Consider the following 17,643-nt stretch of genomic DNA (forward strand, 5'->3'; position numbering starts at 1 on the left):
GCATGTGGGCTCAGTAGTTGTGGCTCACAGGCTCCAGAGTGCAGGCTCAGTAGTTGTGGAGAACGGGCTTAGTTGCTCCGTGGCATGTGGGATCTTCCCAAGCCAGGGCTTGAACCCATGTCCCCTGAATTGGCAGGTGGATTCTTAACCACTCTGCCACCAGGGAAATCCTTTAGTTTATATTTTAGACATATTTCAAAAAGATGTTTCACATCTTACAAAATGCACTTCATATGCACCGTTTTATGTGATTTCCCAGAACCATCCTCTACGGGATTATCCGATAAAATTTCTTAGTCCTATTTCACGCACATGAAAACCGCATCTCTAAACTTTAGTGACTCACAAAATCAGGAAGTAATAGGGTTGCCTTCAATTTCAAGAGCAGTGCTAACTCTCCTTAAGTCCACTCTTTCTTTAATCTTCAATAAAGTGCTATATATTTTTAACAGAGAGCACAGTGTTACTAGTGATAAGAATATAGATTTTAGAAACAGTTGATCAGTTTAGGTCCTGGCTCTGTGAGTTACTGACCAAGTCACGCTGGTCAATCTACTGCTGGTCTCAGTTTACTCATCTATAAAAAGGGAATAAAAATAGCACTCCCCTGTCAGCATTGTGGAGAAACTGCCAAGTGAGCTAATGATTGCTTACAATGATGTCTGGTACACAGTAAAGGCTTACATGCATTCCTTGTTATTATCATCAAAGTTTACTGCTCTCCTTAAATTTTTGTTCCTCTTATATCTTTAGGTTTACTTTTGTTTATTTTTGCATAATTTCAGAGCTGATTCCTCAGAGCACTCAGTCATATTTAGGAAAAATTAGTACTTCTGGAAGAAAAATATTTCCATATTTAGAGAATGAAAAAGTCTCCAACAGTGTATCTTTTCTGACAATTTATATTTTGCTATCTTTACCTTGCTTCATTTTTCAATGACTTGATTGAATTAAAGTTTGGCTCTTAGCATTTTCTTAACATAACCTAGATTTGCAGTCATACACTGTAAATGAATCCCATCATATTTCTATAAGGAAGCCAAGTAAGCTCTCAAATTACTGCATCATACATTTGACTGTGTATACTAACAAGACTGTTGTCAACCAACATAGTATATTATGAATAAGGGTTAGAAAAAGGAAACCCTTCTTCAGGATGCACTCTCCCCAGGGCACCTAGCTTAGCAAATTTAGCTTGAGTACAATTTCCCAGTCATCCCCCTGGGAGGTGCCCCTGTGCAGTGAACAACGTGAACAACCAACACAATGGCCCTGTTTCCCAGCAGCCTAGAGATTACAAGACTTTTGCAGCTGAAAAGGGCTAAATGCAGCACTGCAACAAAGAAATCTGAAAACGGCATACCTCGTGATACTTCTTCACAGTTTTCCCTGAATTGCACGTACAGGACTTCCAGCTGACAGTTCCACAGCCACAGTTTCCCCCACAGCGTTGCACGAGCAGGCAGCGTGGAAAGAAGACCACATTGGTCACCTTCAGCTCCTCTCTCAAGTTGACCGAGTAATTCCTGGGAGTGCAACTGTAACGCTTGACGTCATCATTGAGCCTGTCCAGGTCAACTGTAAGAAACACAGCACCGTGTAAGCAAGTGCACGACTACGGCATACACACTCGGTACACAGTTTTGCGAACAGGCTGGGAAGATTGATTCTGTGAGGACAGCCTTAACTTGAATCTATCCTTGGGATCTCAGTTACTACCCCAAACACCAAAGATGGAAAATCTAATTTCTCTTTTGATCCTATCTTCCCTCCAAAAAAAAAAGTCAACAACAGCAAAGAAAACAGAAACAGAAAACCTTCAAAAACTTAGCTAAATCTATATCTTGGCTCAATTTTCCTTGCACTTTTTTAATGCAAAAAAAAAAAGTTCCAGGGAAAGAAAATGTAACATTGAGCAATTTAAAATAATTGTCTTTGCTTTAAAAAATGTGTGTGTGTGTGTATCTTCTTGATTCTAAATAACTCCTGACTGTAAGCCATTACTTAAATACAATTTGAATTATATCAGGGACACATTAGGGAGAATTACTCTAATCGATGCACCTGGCAGTGAAATTTTACAAGTAAATGTGAGGAATAAAAAGGTTTTGGCTTCATTTTAACTCCGAGGTCAACCAAAATGTCAAAGGACATGGCTTTTGGGGGGTTGTGAATATGATGGATATTTGTGCATTGGGTCCTAGATGGCAGTACAGAACACTGGTTAAGTGCTTGGGCTCTGCGGTAAAGCTACAGCTGCATTCACATAATGGCTATGCCTCCTTTTAGTTGGAAAGTTACTTGACTGCTCCAAACCTCTGCTTCTTCATCTATAAAATGTAAATAGTATAACTTTAGTTATTTCACAGCAATATTTGAAGTATTGAATGCAGTGTGCCTGGTACTAATTAATGCTGGTTATTTTATTCATCTTGATTCATTTTGATTTTTCCTCCAATTTTTTCCTTTAAAGTCAAATGGTCAATAATTAAAAAAAATTTTTTTTCAGATCTTTCTCCTCTATTTCTCTCTTTTGGCCGTTATTCTATGTAAATGATTATCTGGGGGGGGGTTGGTTATTGGGACTTCTATGAATTAAGAGCATCACCCTAAATTTTCAAATTTTAGTCATTAATATTTTACTTGAGTTAAATTTGTATTATTGTAGTATATAAATTACATTTTAATTTGTGGTCTCAAAATCCATCTAATCACCCATCTATTTGGCATCCAAATCGTCTGGTGGGTGAATGTACATGACTATCTTCTCACAAGAATGCAGTTATAAGAAAGTCCTTTGTCCCCGCCCGCCTCCAGGTTCCACACCATTTCCGAGTGCACTTCCCGTGTCACCAGCCAGGCCACCACAGAAGGAATCCCACAAACGTTAGGCAGTCATCATCAGGCTTACTCTGGATTCTAGCCCCATTAAATGTCTTAGTCCTAAACCAAAACTGCCTGAGGAACAGTAAGGAGTGCTCTTTTGGGGTAGAGGTCAAAGGCTAAGAATGCTGTCAGTAGAATGCATCTGAATGAAACAGAAATAAAAGAAGGCACGAGTGGGTGGAGAGTCCACTTAACCCCATGAAGTCAGCTAAAAGGCTGGCCATACGGTCAATGACCCCTTGAATAAGGAATTAAATGGCAATTGGACTGATGCTCTGCCTTGAGTGCCTTTGATTCTCAAGGTCAGGGATTTTCCCCCAACTGTTATATGCTGAGCCCAGGACACTGTGGGGGCTGAATAAATGCTAAATAATTACTGTGCATAATTTATTGCTTTTTTCCCCTTCCTTTGTAAAGACATGTCATAAGTTTAGCTATAATCAAGCCAGATTTAAAGTGAATGAACTCTGTCTTGGGAAAGGAACCATTTTATTGCTGCTAAAGCCCTGAAAATAACTGCAAGCAAAGCAGAAAGGATTATGTAAATGGATTAAGAAGTGCACCAATCATCCATTACAAGTGTCACCTTGAGATAAATACTGATGCTGGCTGTGCATTACTGGGCTATGGACAGGGCTAATGCAGAGGGCCAAAGCTGTTGCTTGTGATGATGGGAATATATTTTGTCTAACACCTATTAGCAGGAAGGGGTTGTAGCATGTGGAAGGCAGAGAGGGATGGGAAGGAAGTGACAGTACTGAGTGTACTTGAGTTCAGCCAGTCCTCTGCTAGGCACATGATACATAGGACTACCTGTTGTTTTTCCCCACCCTCTTTTTTTTTCACCCACCCTTTTGAGATGTGTATTACTCACTCAAAGTGAATACTAAGTAGGAAAACTGGGCTCAAAGTCATTCTCTCTTTTGCCTCATGGTCTCTGCCACATCAGGCAGAGTGGGGGGATGGCAGGCAACCTTATAGCTGAAGGAGGAAGATCAACCTTCCTGGCACTGTATCAAGCTTTCCCGTATGGCATTGTGCTAGGACTGGGGTGGTAAATGGCTACATCCTTATCTCCAGAATATGTCCAAACCAAACTACAATATGATTCCCTGTGGGAATTCAGCTAACCCCCAAAGTGCTGTCAACAAATCAGGATAGGCATGTATGCCTTACTCATCTTGGAACAAAACTCTTCACATTGTATAACTGTTTTACCGACTAGCACTGGTTATTTCCGTTTCCTACCTGCCATGAAGAGATTTATGATGTTGTCAGTTTTATGCATCAATTCACTGACGTGACTCAGAACTGTGACCCAGTGTGACTGCTGTAGAATCCAGCTGCCCTGCTTATCAGGGGTTTGAAACCACGAAGGCACTCAATTTAGAACGAGAACTAAAAGGTTCTTCAGAGTGGATGCAAATAACTTCAAAGTGCCACAGCAGACCTTCTGCAGGGGATGTTGAATTTCCAGTCAAAGAAGACTGACTAGGCAGTGCAGCAGAGCAGGGAGCCAGACAAGGGAATGAGTGGCAGTTAAGGCTTCCAGTGCTCTGGTCCGAAGGGAGGCTCTGGTGTGAGGGAGGCAGGCTCTGGTGTGAGGGAGGCAGGCCAAGCAGTACAAACTCAGAGAGGGGAGCTGCCCTTTCCATTCCCGCTTCAATCTCCACAGCAGAATATTACAGAGCAACAAGGACGTTCCAAATTTCATTCAAAGGCCCATTAATTACACCTAGCTGCCCTTATTTCACCCAGGTGTACATAATATTATAATCCTTCTTTTGACGTCCTTTTGAATTTGAGTCTTGCCTTCTCATGGATCTTTGACATTAGTTACGTCTTTGGGCTGTGTACTGACAACCTGATGGAAAGGCTGAGAAGGCTCCACTGTTGTCAGAGCCTTCCTCTGGACATGGTAATCCAATGTGGGCCACTGCCTAGAACCTCAGGGAGCACCCTTTTTTCTGCAGCTCTGGCCTGAAAGTGCAGCCTAGTCACAGAGGTACCTGGGCTGTGGTAAGAGCTCTAGGATCTGAGCACTAGAGCAGGGATGTGTAAAGCAATGGTACATTGGTGAATGCACTCACTGGTTCAGTTTCGAATCCATTCAGGCTCAGGTTTGGGAGGAAGGAGAGTCAGCCTGGTCTTTTTAATATTGACCAACTATATTCCTAAGTATCAGGTAGCATGAAAAGTTCTTCACATATACAATTGCATGAAATCCCCATAAATGCTAGGAATTACATACTATCATTACCCTTAATTTTACACTTGAGAAAATTGAGGCTCTGAGAGGGTAGGGAAAAGAACATGTCCACAGCCACATACCTAGTCAGTGGTAGATCCAGAGTCTGAATTCAGGCTTTTTCATTACTCTTGCACTTCTGAGCCCAGGTCTAAAGATTTGAAGGAGGGTGCAAAGAGCAGATTCTACGAGCCCTGATGGAGCTTTCTGTCTAGAGGTCTACTTGCTGTCAAATGACCTGGCTTCCTAGGTGCATTGCTAGGCACTGACCTGTCACTTTCAAGATGTTGTCAATTACATATACCCAAGCATGTATTCCTGGGCACACACATTCATCTATCGGATTGTACTGGAAATGTAACACTGGGTTCTTGCAAATAAACCAGGCTACTGCACAGAACGTACTTTTTTCTTTGGTATTGAGAAATACAATGAATTTCATATTTTTTTAACCTGAAATGAGAGGACTTTTGTCAATTCATGATCTTCACTTTGCCCTCATTTCTCCTTGAATTCCTTCCTGCCCTTACCTATCTGTAGTCTTTGTTATGAAAACCAATCGGAGGTCCACGTAAAGAGTTGGATGGGCTGATAGCAATTGTTTTCAGGGGGCAACAAATGATAGAACCCTAGAGATTCTTTCTAGAGGACAGATAAAGCCAATATTATATTTCACATGCTTGGCAAACACAGCATAGGTGGTGATCAGCTTATGATACAAATTTAAAAGCTTTTTCTAAATTAATCATTTCAATTTTTTTGTGAATACAAAAATTCATTGTGAAACAAAATAATGTCCTCACATCGAATGTAAGAAAACATTTTTTTTTCTTCCCATGCGTGTTTGATTCATGGTTTGTTTTGTTCAATAGGAGGATGGTTTCCTTGGGTCAGTCTCTTCTGGATGTCAAGTTTATTGGTTGGCTTTCACTGTGCTGGCCTTTCATCAGTCTATTCTGTTATGTGTGTCACCAGCCTTTTTTCTCTTTATCTTCCTGAATCTGCTAGTGTTCAGTTAAACTTCTCTATATTCTTGGAGCTAGCCAGTAATCATTTTAATACAAGCAAATTGAGCCTTTATAGGCTAAAATTCTTTATGAACTCTCTTAGCAGGCACTCACTAGCAGCCTCTATATCAGTGCAGGTTTGGCAATAGAAGAGCAAGTGCTTGAAGTAGGGCCATGTCTTTTCTATTTATTTATTTATTTATTTATTTATTTTGTGTGTGTGTGTGGTACGTGGGCCTCTCACTGTTGTGGCCTCTCCCGTTGCGGAGCACAGGGTCTGGACACGCAGGCTCCGCTGCCATGGCTCACGGGCCCAGCCGCTCCACGGCATGTGGGATCTTCCTGGACCAGGGCACAAACCCGTGTCCCCTGCATCGGCAGGCGGACTCTCAACCACTGCGCCACCAGGGAAGCCCCATGCCTTTTTTAAAACCATGCTTTTGTCATTCTAGTTTACCTTCTCTGGCATCTCAGTCCACTATGTCATTTTAATCTTGTAAGTCAAGAGGCACATTCACCCTACACCTCCTCTGACTCCTTCACTATATACTCACCACACATTCTCTGCCTTCTATTATAGCACTTACTTTGTAGACTTTGCTTTATCCTTTTCTTTATTTAGGTGTTTCTTGTCCACTAAACCATAAGGTTCTTGAAAGCAGAGTTAATCATCTTTTAATCTCCCCTCTCCTAGTGCTTTGCCCCTAGTGGAAGGACCAAATATAGGTCATTTAAGTCACCTCTCCTAAAACCATTTGGTTTCAACAGTTAGAAGCAGCATACTGAAGAAAAAACTACAACAATTTTTTTTTTTTTTTGTAGTCTAAGCACACAAGCCATTTCAGGATATTTGAAATAACTAATTAAATCCAATAAAAAACAGCTGGAGTCACTATGGCTCCCCAAGACAAACATTTCTGATTTTTCTTAAATATCTATCTTTTGTGGGATACCCATAAACTTAAAGTCAAAATTAGAAAAAGTTCAGGCCATTTATAGACCACTAGTCAATCCAGATTTCCTTTGCAAGGAATAGGTACTCAGTAACTACTATCTAAATGAATCAAACTACTGATGGTTGTTGGGTTAGAACTGAAAAACTAGGGTTCTAGAACCAGCTCTATCAAGGATGAACTGTGATGCACGAAGATTGGCACCAAGACCCATGGGCTCTAGCAGCTGTGCCACATGGGGTAATGGATGCCCTCCAAAAGGCTGGCTCTCTGATACACATCTCAAGGGGCTCAGGAATATGTCTTTTGCCAAATGGGGAGTAGTCCCACAATCTGTTATGTAAAGTGCTTTATTATAAACTTGACTTTGATGTTACAACACTAGATTTATGGCACTTTATGTGGGGGTGGGAGGTAAGGGGAATATATAAATAATTGTATTTTTATACCAAGCAACTAGGGGCTCTCAGCCTTCTTCAGGGTTCATAAATTTCCCAGGAGGAGTCTGTTCCTCTTTATGGACATTACAACCTCACTGTGATTTTCAGATTCCCTCTTCTATAAATTAGCACATAATTGTGAGAACTGTTTCCACATTTCAACCCCAATTTGCAAGTGCAAATAAGTCTGAAAAGAACAATTATCTTATAACTTTTAATGAGGGAATATCAGGGTATTTTAAACTTAAAATCATGAATCTCATGACTCCATTTGCTGGTGTAATTTCTGAAGAATGGAAACATTTCCTACTTGTATTTATAGAAATTAACCTAAATCACAGTAAAATGTTCCCACTCAGACAATTCCTAATTGTCAGGGTTTAAAAACATTGTTAAGCAATGAGCGAATGGAAATTTACTGAGCACCTACTCAAGCCTCATGGAATTCTCATAACAAACTGTTATCTTAGAGACTACTATTCCCATTTGATAGATGTGGAAACTGAGATGCAGAAGAGTTGAGTGACTTGCCTACAGTCACTGGACATATAGTAGGCATTTGACAAATACTTGCTGGAAAATGAATGGGTGAGTGCAAGGATATCTGCAAGGCATTGGATTAGGCATGAAAGCAGCTGACACCATCATAAAGCAATTCTCTGAACTCTAGGGGGATGTATGAAGTACATCTATGCAATGAAAAATAAGAAAACAGGTTAGGAAATGAATAAGAATCAAGGAGATCTTTCTCTTGTCTCTCATTTACTAGACTATGAGTCTCTGAGCTTTACGCATTATTGGTTCCCCCACAGCATTGACTTTGCAGCCAACACACCCAGGTTCATGTCATGGCTCTCTACTTTATAGCTGTCGCTGAACTTTCTGGATTTGTTTCTTTTATTAGATAAAATGGGAATAACAATATTCTTCTCCTGCCAAGAAATTCATTGAGCTTGAATGAGTTAAAAGTGTTTGAAGCAAGGTCCAGACGCTAGCTCTCAGTAGGTATGCCTCACATTAACCTTGAAATGAGTAAAACAGATCAATGAAGTAAGGTTAAGAACAGAATCACCTAAACCAGAAGTGGCTAAGATTCTGCAGTTGGTGATCACTAAGGAAAGGAAGGTCATGTCCACCAGTTTCTGCATGAATGTGTGCTCTAGGAAGGGTATGCTCCCTCCTTAAGCCCATAGGGGCACTGAGCACAAGGATGCTGCAGAGGATTCCCAATGCTACACAGATAAAAATGGGTACAGGAACTACAAGGCAAACCTATTCATCTTTAACAAGAGTGACTGTTGTGAAAAAGGCACATTTGTCCACCCAGACACTAAAAGTTACCTATGGTTTTCTACTGCAAAATGGATTTCTTAATCAATGTTCATTTGAATTATATGCCTAGATGGGAGGAATAACTTTGATGATGAGAGTGGGCTTAGGATATCCACAAAGATAGAAAGCCACTATAGGAGAAAATCAGAGGCTGCAGTGGCAGTAAGAAAATAAACAACCAAAAAGGTCCTTGTCCCTGTGCTGAGATTTTCTTCAAACATTTTATGTGTGTGCCCTCATACACACATGTGACACTATAAATGATAATATGGTTTTTATTAATGCTTGCTGGCAAACTGAATGAGTGGGGAATCTAGTTACTTACAAATCATATGGGTTATAAAGAGTGGCTAAAATCTAAAAAATAAGCTTTAAAAAGGAAATGTCCAAAAAGCAAAAGGGTGCCAGAAATTTCTGGGTAAATATGTCATAGAAAAGTTTAGTACTTGGCAATTATTTTGTAAACTTTTAATGAGTTTACTGATTATACAGATACTTAAATATGACAATATTTGGATACTCTGTAGGAGGCTCTCCAGATTACTGATGCTTGTCTAAGAGCCTTACAAGACAGAGAGCAGGGTCCACAGAAATACCTTGGTTCTGTGCAGAGTTCTGTATTCAAGTAATAATAATAGTTAGCATTTATTGAGGGCCCACTAGGAGTTGGATACTCTGCTATTATTAATCCTCACACGACTTTGCAAAGTTGTTATAATTAGAGTCATTTTACCAAATGGAGAAAACACAGGCTCAGAGGTCTGCACATAACTCTCCAAGGCCACCATTAGTACCTGAGTTAGAATTTTATTATAAGCTTACTTGACTCCAAAGTCCATGCTCTTTCTACCATCACATTCTTTCTTTTGCTCTATTTCTATCAAATTTATGGTAAACAATTTTAATATTGATAAAGACAGCTTTTACTTGGTACATACCACATGGTTCAGGAAACTCAGTGAAGCTAACCCTTATTCAACACAAGAAATTAGAAAAAGAAATCCATTTGATTTAACGTCTGCAGTGCCTCTGTTTGTTTAATTTACTGATAGATAGTTACAGAAGGGTATCTAAAGAGTGACTTATCTGATTCATCACTAGCGTCAGCCAAGGGCTTTCTGCAAATTCTCACCCAGATATCAAATAGGCAGAGAGAGAAAGTTGTAAGCATTCAATTTACTGTGACGTTAGGTCATTTCTAAAATATGTTCATATCTTAATACACTCTGAAATTATTTCCTACATTCTAAATTGTTTTTTAATTATTTTTACGGGCAACTTCTACCAAATATTCACAAAAAAGTACATTTATAAAAAAACATGTTAAACAACAGATACCATGAGTTGTATCTGCTTAAATTTTTAAGTGTACAGTATTATTAACCATGAGCGCAGTGTTGTGCAGCAGACCTTTAGCAATTTTTCATCTTGCACGACTGAAACTTTATACCCATTGAATGACATCTCCAGAGCAAGACTTGGCTCTTTCTAGTTAGTATGACAAAGGGCATGACAAAGAAACAGCAATAAATGACTAATTTAAAAATAAAAGATATTTGTATGTAAGAGAATTTAGAACCAATTCAAACATTTTATATGAAACATATTTATTTCATTTACTCATCAGCTTCTTATGCCAGTTATTTACCAATAAATAGTTTTCAAATTAAAGAATCAAGTGTTTTAGATCTTACAGTAAAATAATGTCATGTAAGAAATCACAAATTGATATTAGATCCTGGGAAATGGGTTGGTAACTGTCCCAGAGTTACAACATCTAAGCATTTAGAGTCTGTGAAAATCATATATTTCAAACTCTGTCATTTGGACTCAATTTAATTTCAATATGTTTGCTTCACTCAATATTAAATTATTGATTTTTTTAAAGAGGAATGCACATCAAATTTGGCCCCTGCATCAAAAAATGGTGACTCAGGGGCTTCCCTCGTGGCGCAGTGGTTGAGAATCTGCCTGCCAATGCAGAGGACACGGGTTCAAGCCCTGGTCTGGGAAGATCCCACATGCCACGGAGCAACTAGGCCCGTGAGCCACAACTACTGAGCCTGCGCATTTGGAGCCTGTGCTCCGCAACAAGAGGCCACAACAGTGAGAGGCCCGCGCACCGTGATGAAGAGTGGCCCCCGCTTGCCACAACTAGAGAAAGCCCTCGCACAGGAATGAAGACCCAACACAGCCAAAAATAAATAAATAAATACATAAAATTTTTTTAAAAAAATGGTGACTTGCTCAACATTAAAAAAACAAACAACCCAATCAAAACATGGGCAGAAGACCTAAACAGACATTTCTCCAAAACAGACATACAGATGGCCAAGAGGCATATGAAAAGCTGCTCAACATCACTAGTTATTAGAGAAATGTAAATCAAAACTACAATGAGGTATCACCTCATACCAGTTAGAATGGTAATCGTCAGAAAATCTACAGACAACAAATGCTGGAGAGGGTGTGGAGAAAAGGGAACCCTCTTGCACTGTTGCTGGGAATGTAAACTGATACAGCCACTATGGAGGTTCCTTAAAGAACTAAAAATAGAATTACCATATGACCTAATAATCCCACTACTGGGCATATACCCAGAGAAAACCATAATTCAAAAACACACATGCACCCCAATGTTCATTGTAGCACTATTTACAATAGCCAGGTCATGGAAGCAACCTAAATGCCCATTAACAGACAAATGGACAAAGATGTGGTACATATATACAATGGAATATTACTCAACCATAAAAAGGAACGAAATTGGGTCATTTGTAGAGATGTGGATAGGTCTAGAGACTGTCATACAGAATGAAGTAAGTCAGAAAGAGAAAAACAAATATCATATATTAATGCATATATGTGGAATCTAGAAAAATGGTACAGATGAACCAGTTTGTAAGGCAGAAATAGAGACACAGATGTAGAGAACAAACGTATGGACACCAAGGGGGGAAAGCCAGGGCGGGGTGGTGGTGGTGGCGGTGGTGGGATGAACTGGGAGATTGGGATTGACATGTATACACTAATATGTATCAAATAGATAACTAATAAGAACCTGCTATATAAAAAAATAAAATTAAATAAAAATTTTTAAAAAATGGCAACTCTGGGGAAAATTGTATTTTTGTCAAGCATTACTGTAGTTCAAAACTATTAAGTTGGAGTGCCTCAACAATTATATCCATATTTTAATCACAACACAAACTGTGAAAACAGGTTTTCCTCTTGCTATTATGTGTTGGATTTTTCTACAGCAAACACACCATCATTCAGGAAAGTCAAGCTCTCCTGGAATAAGTAAAAGACTGCATCTCAGTTACATTGTTAATCTCCATAAATGACCACTCAATTAATGCCCAGTCTAGTAGAGTTTAAGGCTGACAGTTTTTCAATGTAGAGATGTCAGATTTCATGCTATATACTTGAGTAAATATACATTGCTACCAAGTTCAAAGTATTGTATTTTAAAGGAATTGCAGTGTAACTTCAGTTAAACTACAGTGGTCATGCAATGATTCAGAGAGTGATTACATAGTTTGTAGGACATCCATATAATATTTTACCTAACTATGTGTAAATTTACTATGTTATTGTCATGTTCATCAGAAGAAGTAAATACAACTTGAATTTCACACGACTTTTTTTTTTAAACTTTTGGGCAGCTTTGAGGTTGAAGGCATGGGGTTGAAATTATTGGCAAAAATTGGATTTTGGAACTGTACTTATCTACAGAGTTCAATTATCCATGCTACCCTTTTCTCCATTACCCCCTAAGAATTATCCATGCTACCCTTTTCTCCATTACCCCCTAGGAAACTGAAAGTTGGATATATTAACTTGTCCTATTATCATCAGTCCAGAAGGTTTTACAGACAGGTTTGTGCTTATCTATTACTTGTGAATTTGAAAAAAGTGGACCTTATACGCTGAAGTTCTGGCTTCAATACTTGGCAAAGTTATGTCTCTTTTCTCTCCCTCTTCTTCCTAAGCTTTTACTGTCCTCTTGCTTCTCGTTTTCAAGTCTCTTCTTAAGAAATAAAAACTCACTGTCAGCTAATCTTCCTTCAAATAACAGTAGAAGCAAAGCATAAAATTTAATTTTATTAACTGTTTTCTACTTCATTACATAAGTTCTTCACCTAGTGTGTTTGTGCTTTATTTTAGAGTTTATAAAATTTTGTGATTTATATATTCACATTCAAGGGTCATCTTAGAATCCTGTTCTTTGGTGTCATGAAAAATGCTATTTTTGATCAGTCTGGGCAAATCAGAAGAATGGATGCTCAATAGATATTCAAAAATGATGTTTGTTTCTGTACAACATCATTAAGAGATTATTATACTGATAGTAGAAAACTTTTTTAGGGATCTTATAAAGTTCACATTTTATTTGACACCTAATGGACCTCCATCATCTATAACTACTTTTCGGTTTTCACTTTTATTCACTGTCCCCTATCTTATACATCAGGATACAAACTATGAATTTGTACTTTTAAGTTCTAAAAGCTGAAAATAACAGCTGAAATATTAAACCTGACTTCCTTTGCTTTTGTAATACAGGCAGGTGGTTCAGCATCGGTGGAATGATAAACAATTAAATCAGCACAGTTATACAAGTGCTGAGACGGTGGTGGCTTGTCAGTGTTAAATGAAGGGGTACAGACCTGCCTTAGGGCCATTTTAAACAAGAGTTTAAGAAATGAAATCTAAGCCAACAGAGGAGAGAAATGTTTACGCTGTCAGAAATAAGTAGAATGGTGCCTTGAATGTTCTAGCAAGGTTATTTCGGTAACCAAAGGCATTCTTAATAAAGCTACAATCCTTGGTCTATAGGGTGGGTTTCTATAAATGTTAGAAATACACTAATACTGAATTATTAATATCTTCAATTCCACAAACATTAACTGAGCAGCTAAAATGTGTCAGAGTCTGTGCCAATTTACTGGAGATATAGGATGAACCATCTCTCAACCCTGGCTGCCTCTAAGGATAGGTCTCAATCTCCTAGGAGCCATAAAATAATATCAATACCCCAGCCTCACCCTCAGAGATTCTGAGTCATTGTGACTGGGATAGGACTAGGCACTTGTAGTTTTTTAAAGCTCCCCAGGTGACTTAATATTCAGCAAGAGTTGAAACCCTTAGGTCCTAGGCTCTCATATTCCCTTAGAAAAACACAAAGATACAAATAGCAATGCAGTAGTAGGACAAATAAATGCTGTGGCATCTCAAGTACTCCAAACTTTTCCAACATTTCTTGAGCAAGTACTATGTGCCAAGTGCTTTTGATGGCATCCCTAACAATTCCCAGAAGTAGGTGTTATCATACACACATTGTCAATGAAGACACTGAGGCTCAGGAAGAGTCAGTGACTTGCTGAAAAAATCACAAAACTTCTAAGTGGCAGGGTTAGGCTTTGAACCGAGACACCTTGCCTCCAACTCAACATAGTATCTGGGGAAAAATAAGTAATGAATTTAGGTGATTTTTAAATTTTAATACTTCAAAAAAATAGGTGTCAAGAAGGGCTGCCCCTCAAATAGCTATAGTGGTTAAGATACTTGAAGACAGAGTCAGATTTTATCATTTCTTTCTCCAATACCATTTTTAATATTTTTTTCTGGGGTTTTAAAAACATAGTGAGTATTTTATTTTTCTTCAAGTTGACCTAGTAGAGATCCAAAGACAGCAATGCTTTATAGAAAAGCCATTTCTTCTCTGAGTTGAATCCAATCTGAGCCCTGGGAAAATTCGATTTGAGAGTTACACTGATCTACATATGACATATCTGCATAACATCAGGGCCACCAGTGACTCTGTTGTCCCCACTTAGCTGTGCACTTTAAGTATATAAGATTATGACCTAAGCCATAAGTAGCAGACCCAGGCAAGAGTTAACTAACTAGTCATTTCAGCCTACATGTTTTAATACGTTGTCCTTACCAACATAAACATTATCTACAAAAGGGTCCAGGGTTCCTTTTAATTCCTGAAAGTACCCATGTTATCACAAAGTATAGGAAACAAGCTGTATTGTACTAAATACCTTTATATCTATGATGCAAGCCAGCCTTACAAGACTTGTAGAGAAAGTTTAAATAATAACAGATCTTAAACATAACAGACTAGAAATTATAGTTTTATTCAGTGAGGTAATTACAAGTTATTTCTATATTAATTTGAGTTAAACATTCAAATAAACATCCATGTCCTAAGATCATATAACTCAGATGTGGTACTAGGATACCTATTTTTTAAGAGTGTAAGTATTACTGTTTTAACTCATGATGTTTTAATTCTGCCTGAATATTCCTTTCTTCTCCCTTCATTTTGCTTTCCTGAACCTTCCAGCTAAATGTGTGCCCTCACACTTACTTGTCCAAAATAGCCCAGATATTGGTTTCTTGCTTGAGACATTTATATCCTATGAACCACCAAAGGCACAAAGCACATAGTAGGACCTCATAAAAAATTTCAGAATGGACATTGAATGAATAGAGTGAAATCTTCCAGAGTTTTGACCATTACTTTACTAGAAGCCTCTCCTGCCAACAATGACTGAGTCCTGGGCTAATTCAACAACATTCATATCCATCAGAGAGGCACAGGGGACTGTTACACAGGCACTGCCATTGGAGGCAAGAGAGCATGACTCTCCTTTCCTCTCCATTTCCATGCAGCCTTCGAAGAGTTATTTACCTTCCCTGACTTTGGTTGCCTCTACTGTTTACGGTGGGACTGATAATGCCTTACTTGTCAAGAAGCACAAAGGTGGTCCAGATGATTTTATAAAGTCTTTTCTAGCTCCAAACTATGACAGATCTTTGACTGAATCAAACCTTTCTTAGTCCCATACAAACAAGACAGTTTGGACAAAACACAGAACATCATTTGAAGGTACTGTGTAAAAGATATGTGATAATGAACTAACAGTAATCATCTGATGTAAGTGAATTAACTACATTGCATTGCAAATTCTTACTTATTACTATTAGCACTTTTACCTGCTTATGAAGAACCTTATTTGTTTCTTACCTTTTGACTTCCTGTCATGATATGACCTGCCTCGATAATGAGGGGTGTCCAAATACAGATTCTCAAGATCTTCTTGCCATGATTCTGGATTGAAGTGCTTGAGCAGATCTTCCACAGTATCAAATTCTGCAATTGTTTTGTCCAGAGTATCCGCAGTGAGAGTGGGGTCCGTTACTGATGGAGAGTGATAGGATACCCCCTAAGAGTGACATACAGCTCAGTGTACTCAGAAAAAGTCCATTGCTATGAAATACAAGAGTCACACAACCATATGGAAGGAACATAAACAGACTTCTGATTACAAGACATCATGTACATAAATATCATGCTAAGCCACTGTGCCATAGTCTTGCTATATTCCTAAATAAGAACAATTAAGTGGTAAATCACAGTCATTCACTTTTTTGCAAATCAAAAACCGGAAGGTCATAAAACATCCAGGTCATCTGAATTGTAATCATTAAAAAAAAATACTAGCTAAATGGAAATATCAAAATAAGTCATCCAATTTCTTGGTTCAAAGTCTCAAATCATCATATCCATATCAACAAATAATGGTGAGCAGGTAAATTCTGAACTCCTTTCCATGCAAATATTGAATAATCCATTCATTCTCTCCATTTAGCCTCAGTGTCCCATCTTTGTAGCTCACCTAGCATTGTAGACGTTATTTGAACAGGGTTTAAATTTACTCTGGAGACATCTTGATAAAATTTGGCACCTTAACCAGCTTACTAACTGTCAACAAGGATAATAAGCCATGAAACTGGCCCCCTTGACCTAAGAGTAGAAGATTCACATGTGTGTGTGTGCATTTTTTTTAACATCTTTACTGGAGTATAATTGCTTTACATTGTTGTGTTAGTTTCTTCTGTATAACAAGTTAGTTTCGGCTGTATAGCAAAGTGTATCAGCTATACATATACATATATCCCCATATCTCCTCCCTCTTGCATCTCCCTCCCACCATCCCTATCCCACCCATCTAGGTGGTCACAAAGCACTGAGCTGATCTCCCTGTGTTATGCGGCTGCTTCCCACTAGCTATCTATTTTACATTTGGTAGTGTATATATGTCCATACCATTCTCTCACTTCGTCCCAGCTTCCCCTTCCCCCTCCCCGTGTGTGTGCATTTTAAGTGCTATAGTTTGTGAGGAATCCCAGTTGCCATTTAAACATTCTCAGGAATACTCTTCAAATGGGGAATGCAACATCATTAAAAGTCTGGAAGGGATTATGTATTTTGCCATGGAATACACCCCCACTTAAGTTTCCAAGCACTTACTTCACTAACCCTTGTACAGTCTAGAGGTAAATGAGCCATGTAGCAAACATCTCTGTAAAACTTCATGACCCATTAACAAGGAAATGGAAAGCACGTAGTCTCCAATGATTTCTAAATGTCTTTAAAGAAACTGCCAAACAAATAAGATCCCCCAAGGGCAAATATCTCATATCTCTACAGGAAAAATAAAGATTAACGAAAACTTGCATTTCTGAAACTCAGCTGCATTCCTATAGAGAAATAATATGCCTATGTATTATAGAGTCCCAGACAGTACACTCTCAGGTGATACATTTTCTTTTTAGCCAACCAAGATCCAAAAGTCCCCAAAAGGATCACTTGCTCTTAGGGGGACAGTCTGTCTTTAGCAAAACTAAGAGGTTTTATAAAAGCATAACCTACCATTGGTGTAATTTAGGAGATTTCAAACACGCCCTGTAGGGAA

At 38.6% G+C, this 17,643-nt stretch overlaps 1 protein-coding gene across 2 annotated transcripts in view; it reads right to left on the reverse strand.

The window, feature by feature from the left end:
• The window catches only part of PDGFD (platelet derived growth factor D), a 235,694-nt gene that overhangs the window by 9,312 nt on the left and 208,739 nt on the right, over positions 1-17,643 (reverse strand). For both annotated transcript variants that reach the window (XM_007452566.1, XM_007452567.1), the window contains exons 5-6: positions 15,912-16,110; positions 1,364-1,578 (exon numbers count right to left, since the gene is read on the reverse strand). In XM_007452566.1, coding sequence (XP_007452628.1) covers positions 1,364-1,578; positions 15,912-16,110 — 414 coding nt within the window. The remainder of the gene's footprint in view (positions 1-1,363; positions 1,579-15,911; positions 16,111-17,643) is intronic.

The sequence above is a fragment of the Lipotes vexillifer genome, unplaced genomic scaffold (assembly GCF_000442215.2).
Source record: "Lipotes vexillifer unplaced genomic scaffold, Lipotes_vexillifer_v1.1 scaffold1269, whole genome shotgun sequence".
In the NCBI taxonomy this organism is placed as follows: Eukaryota; Metazoa; Chordata; class Mammalia; order Artiodactyla; family Lipotidae; genus Lipotes; species Lipotes vexillifer.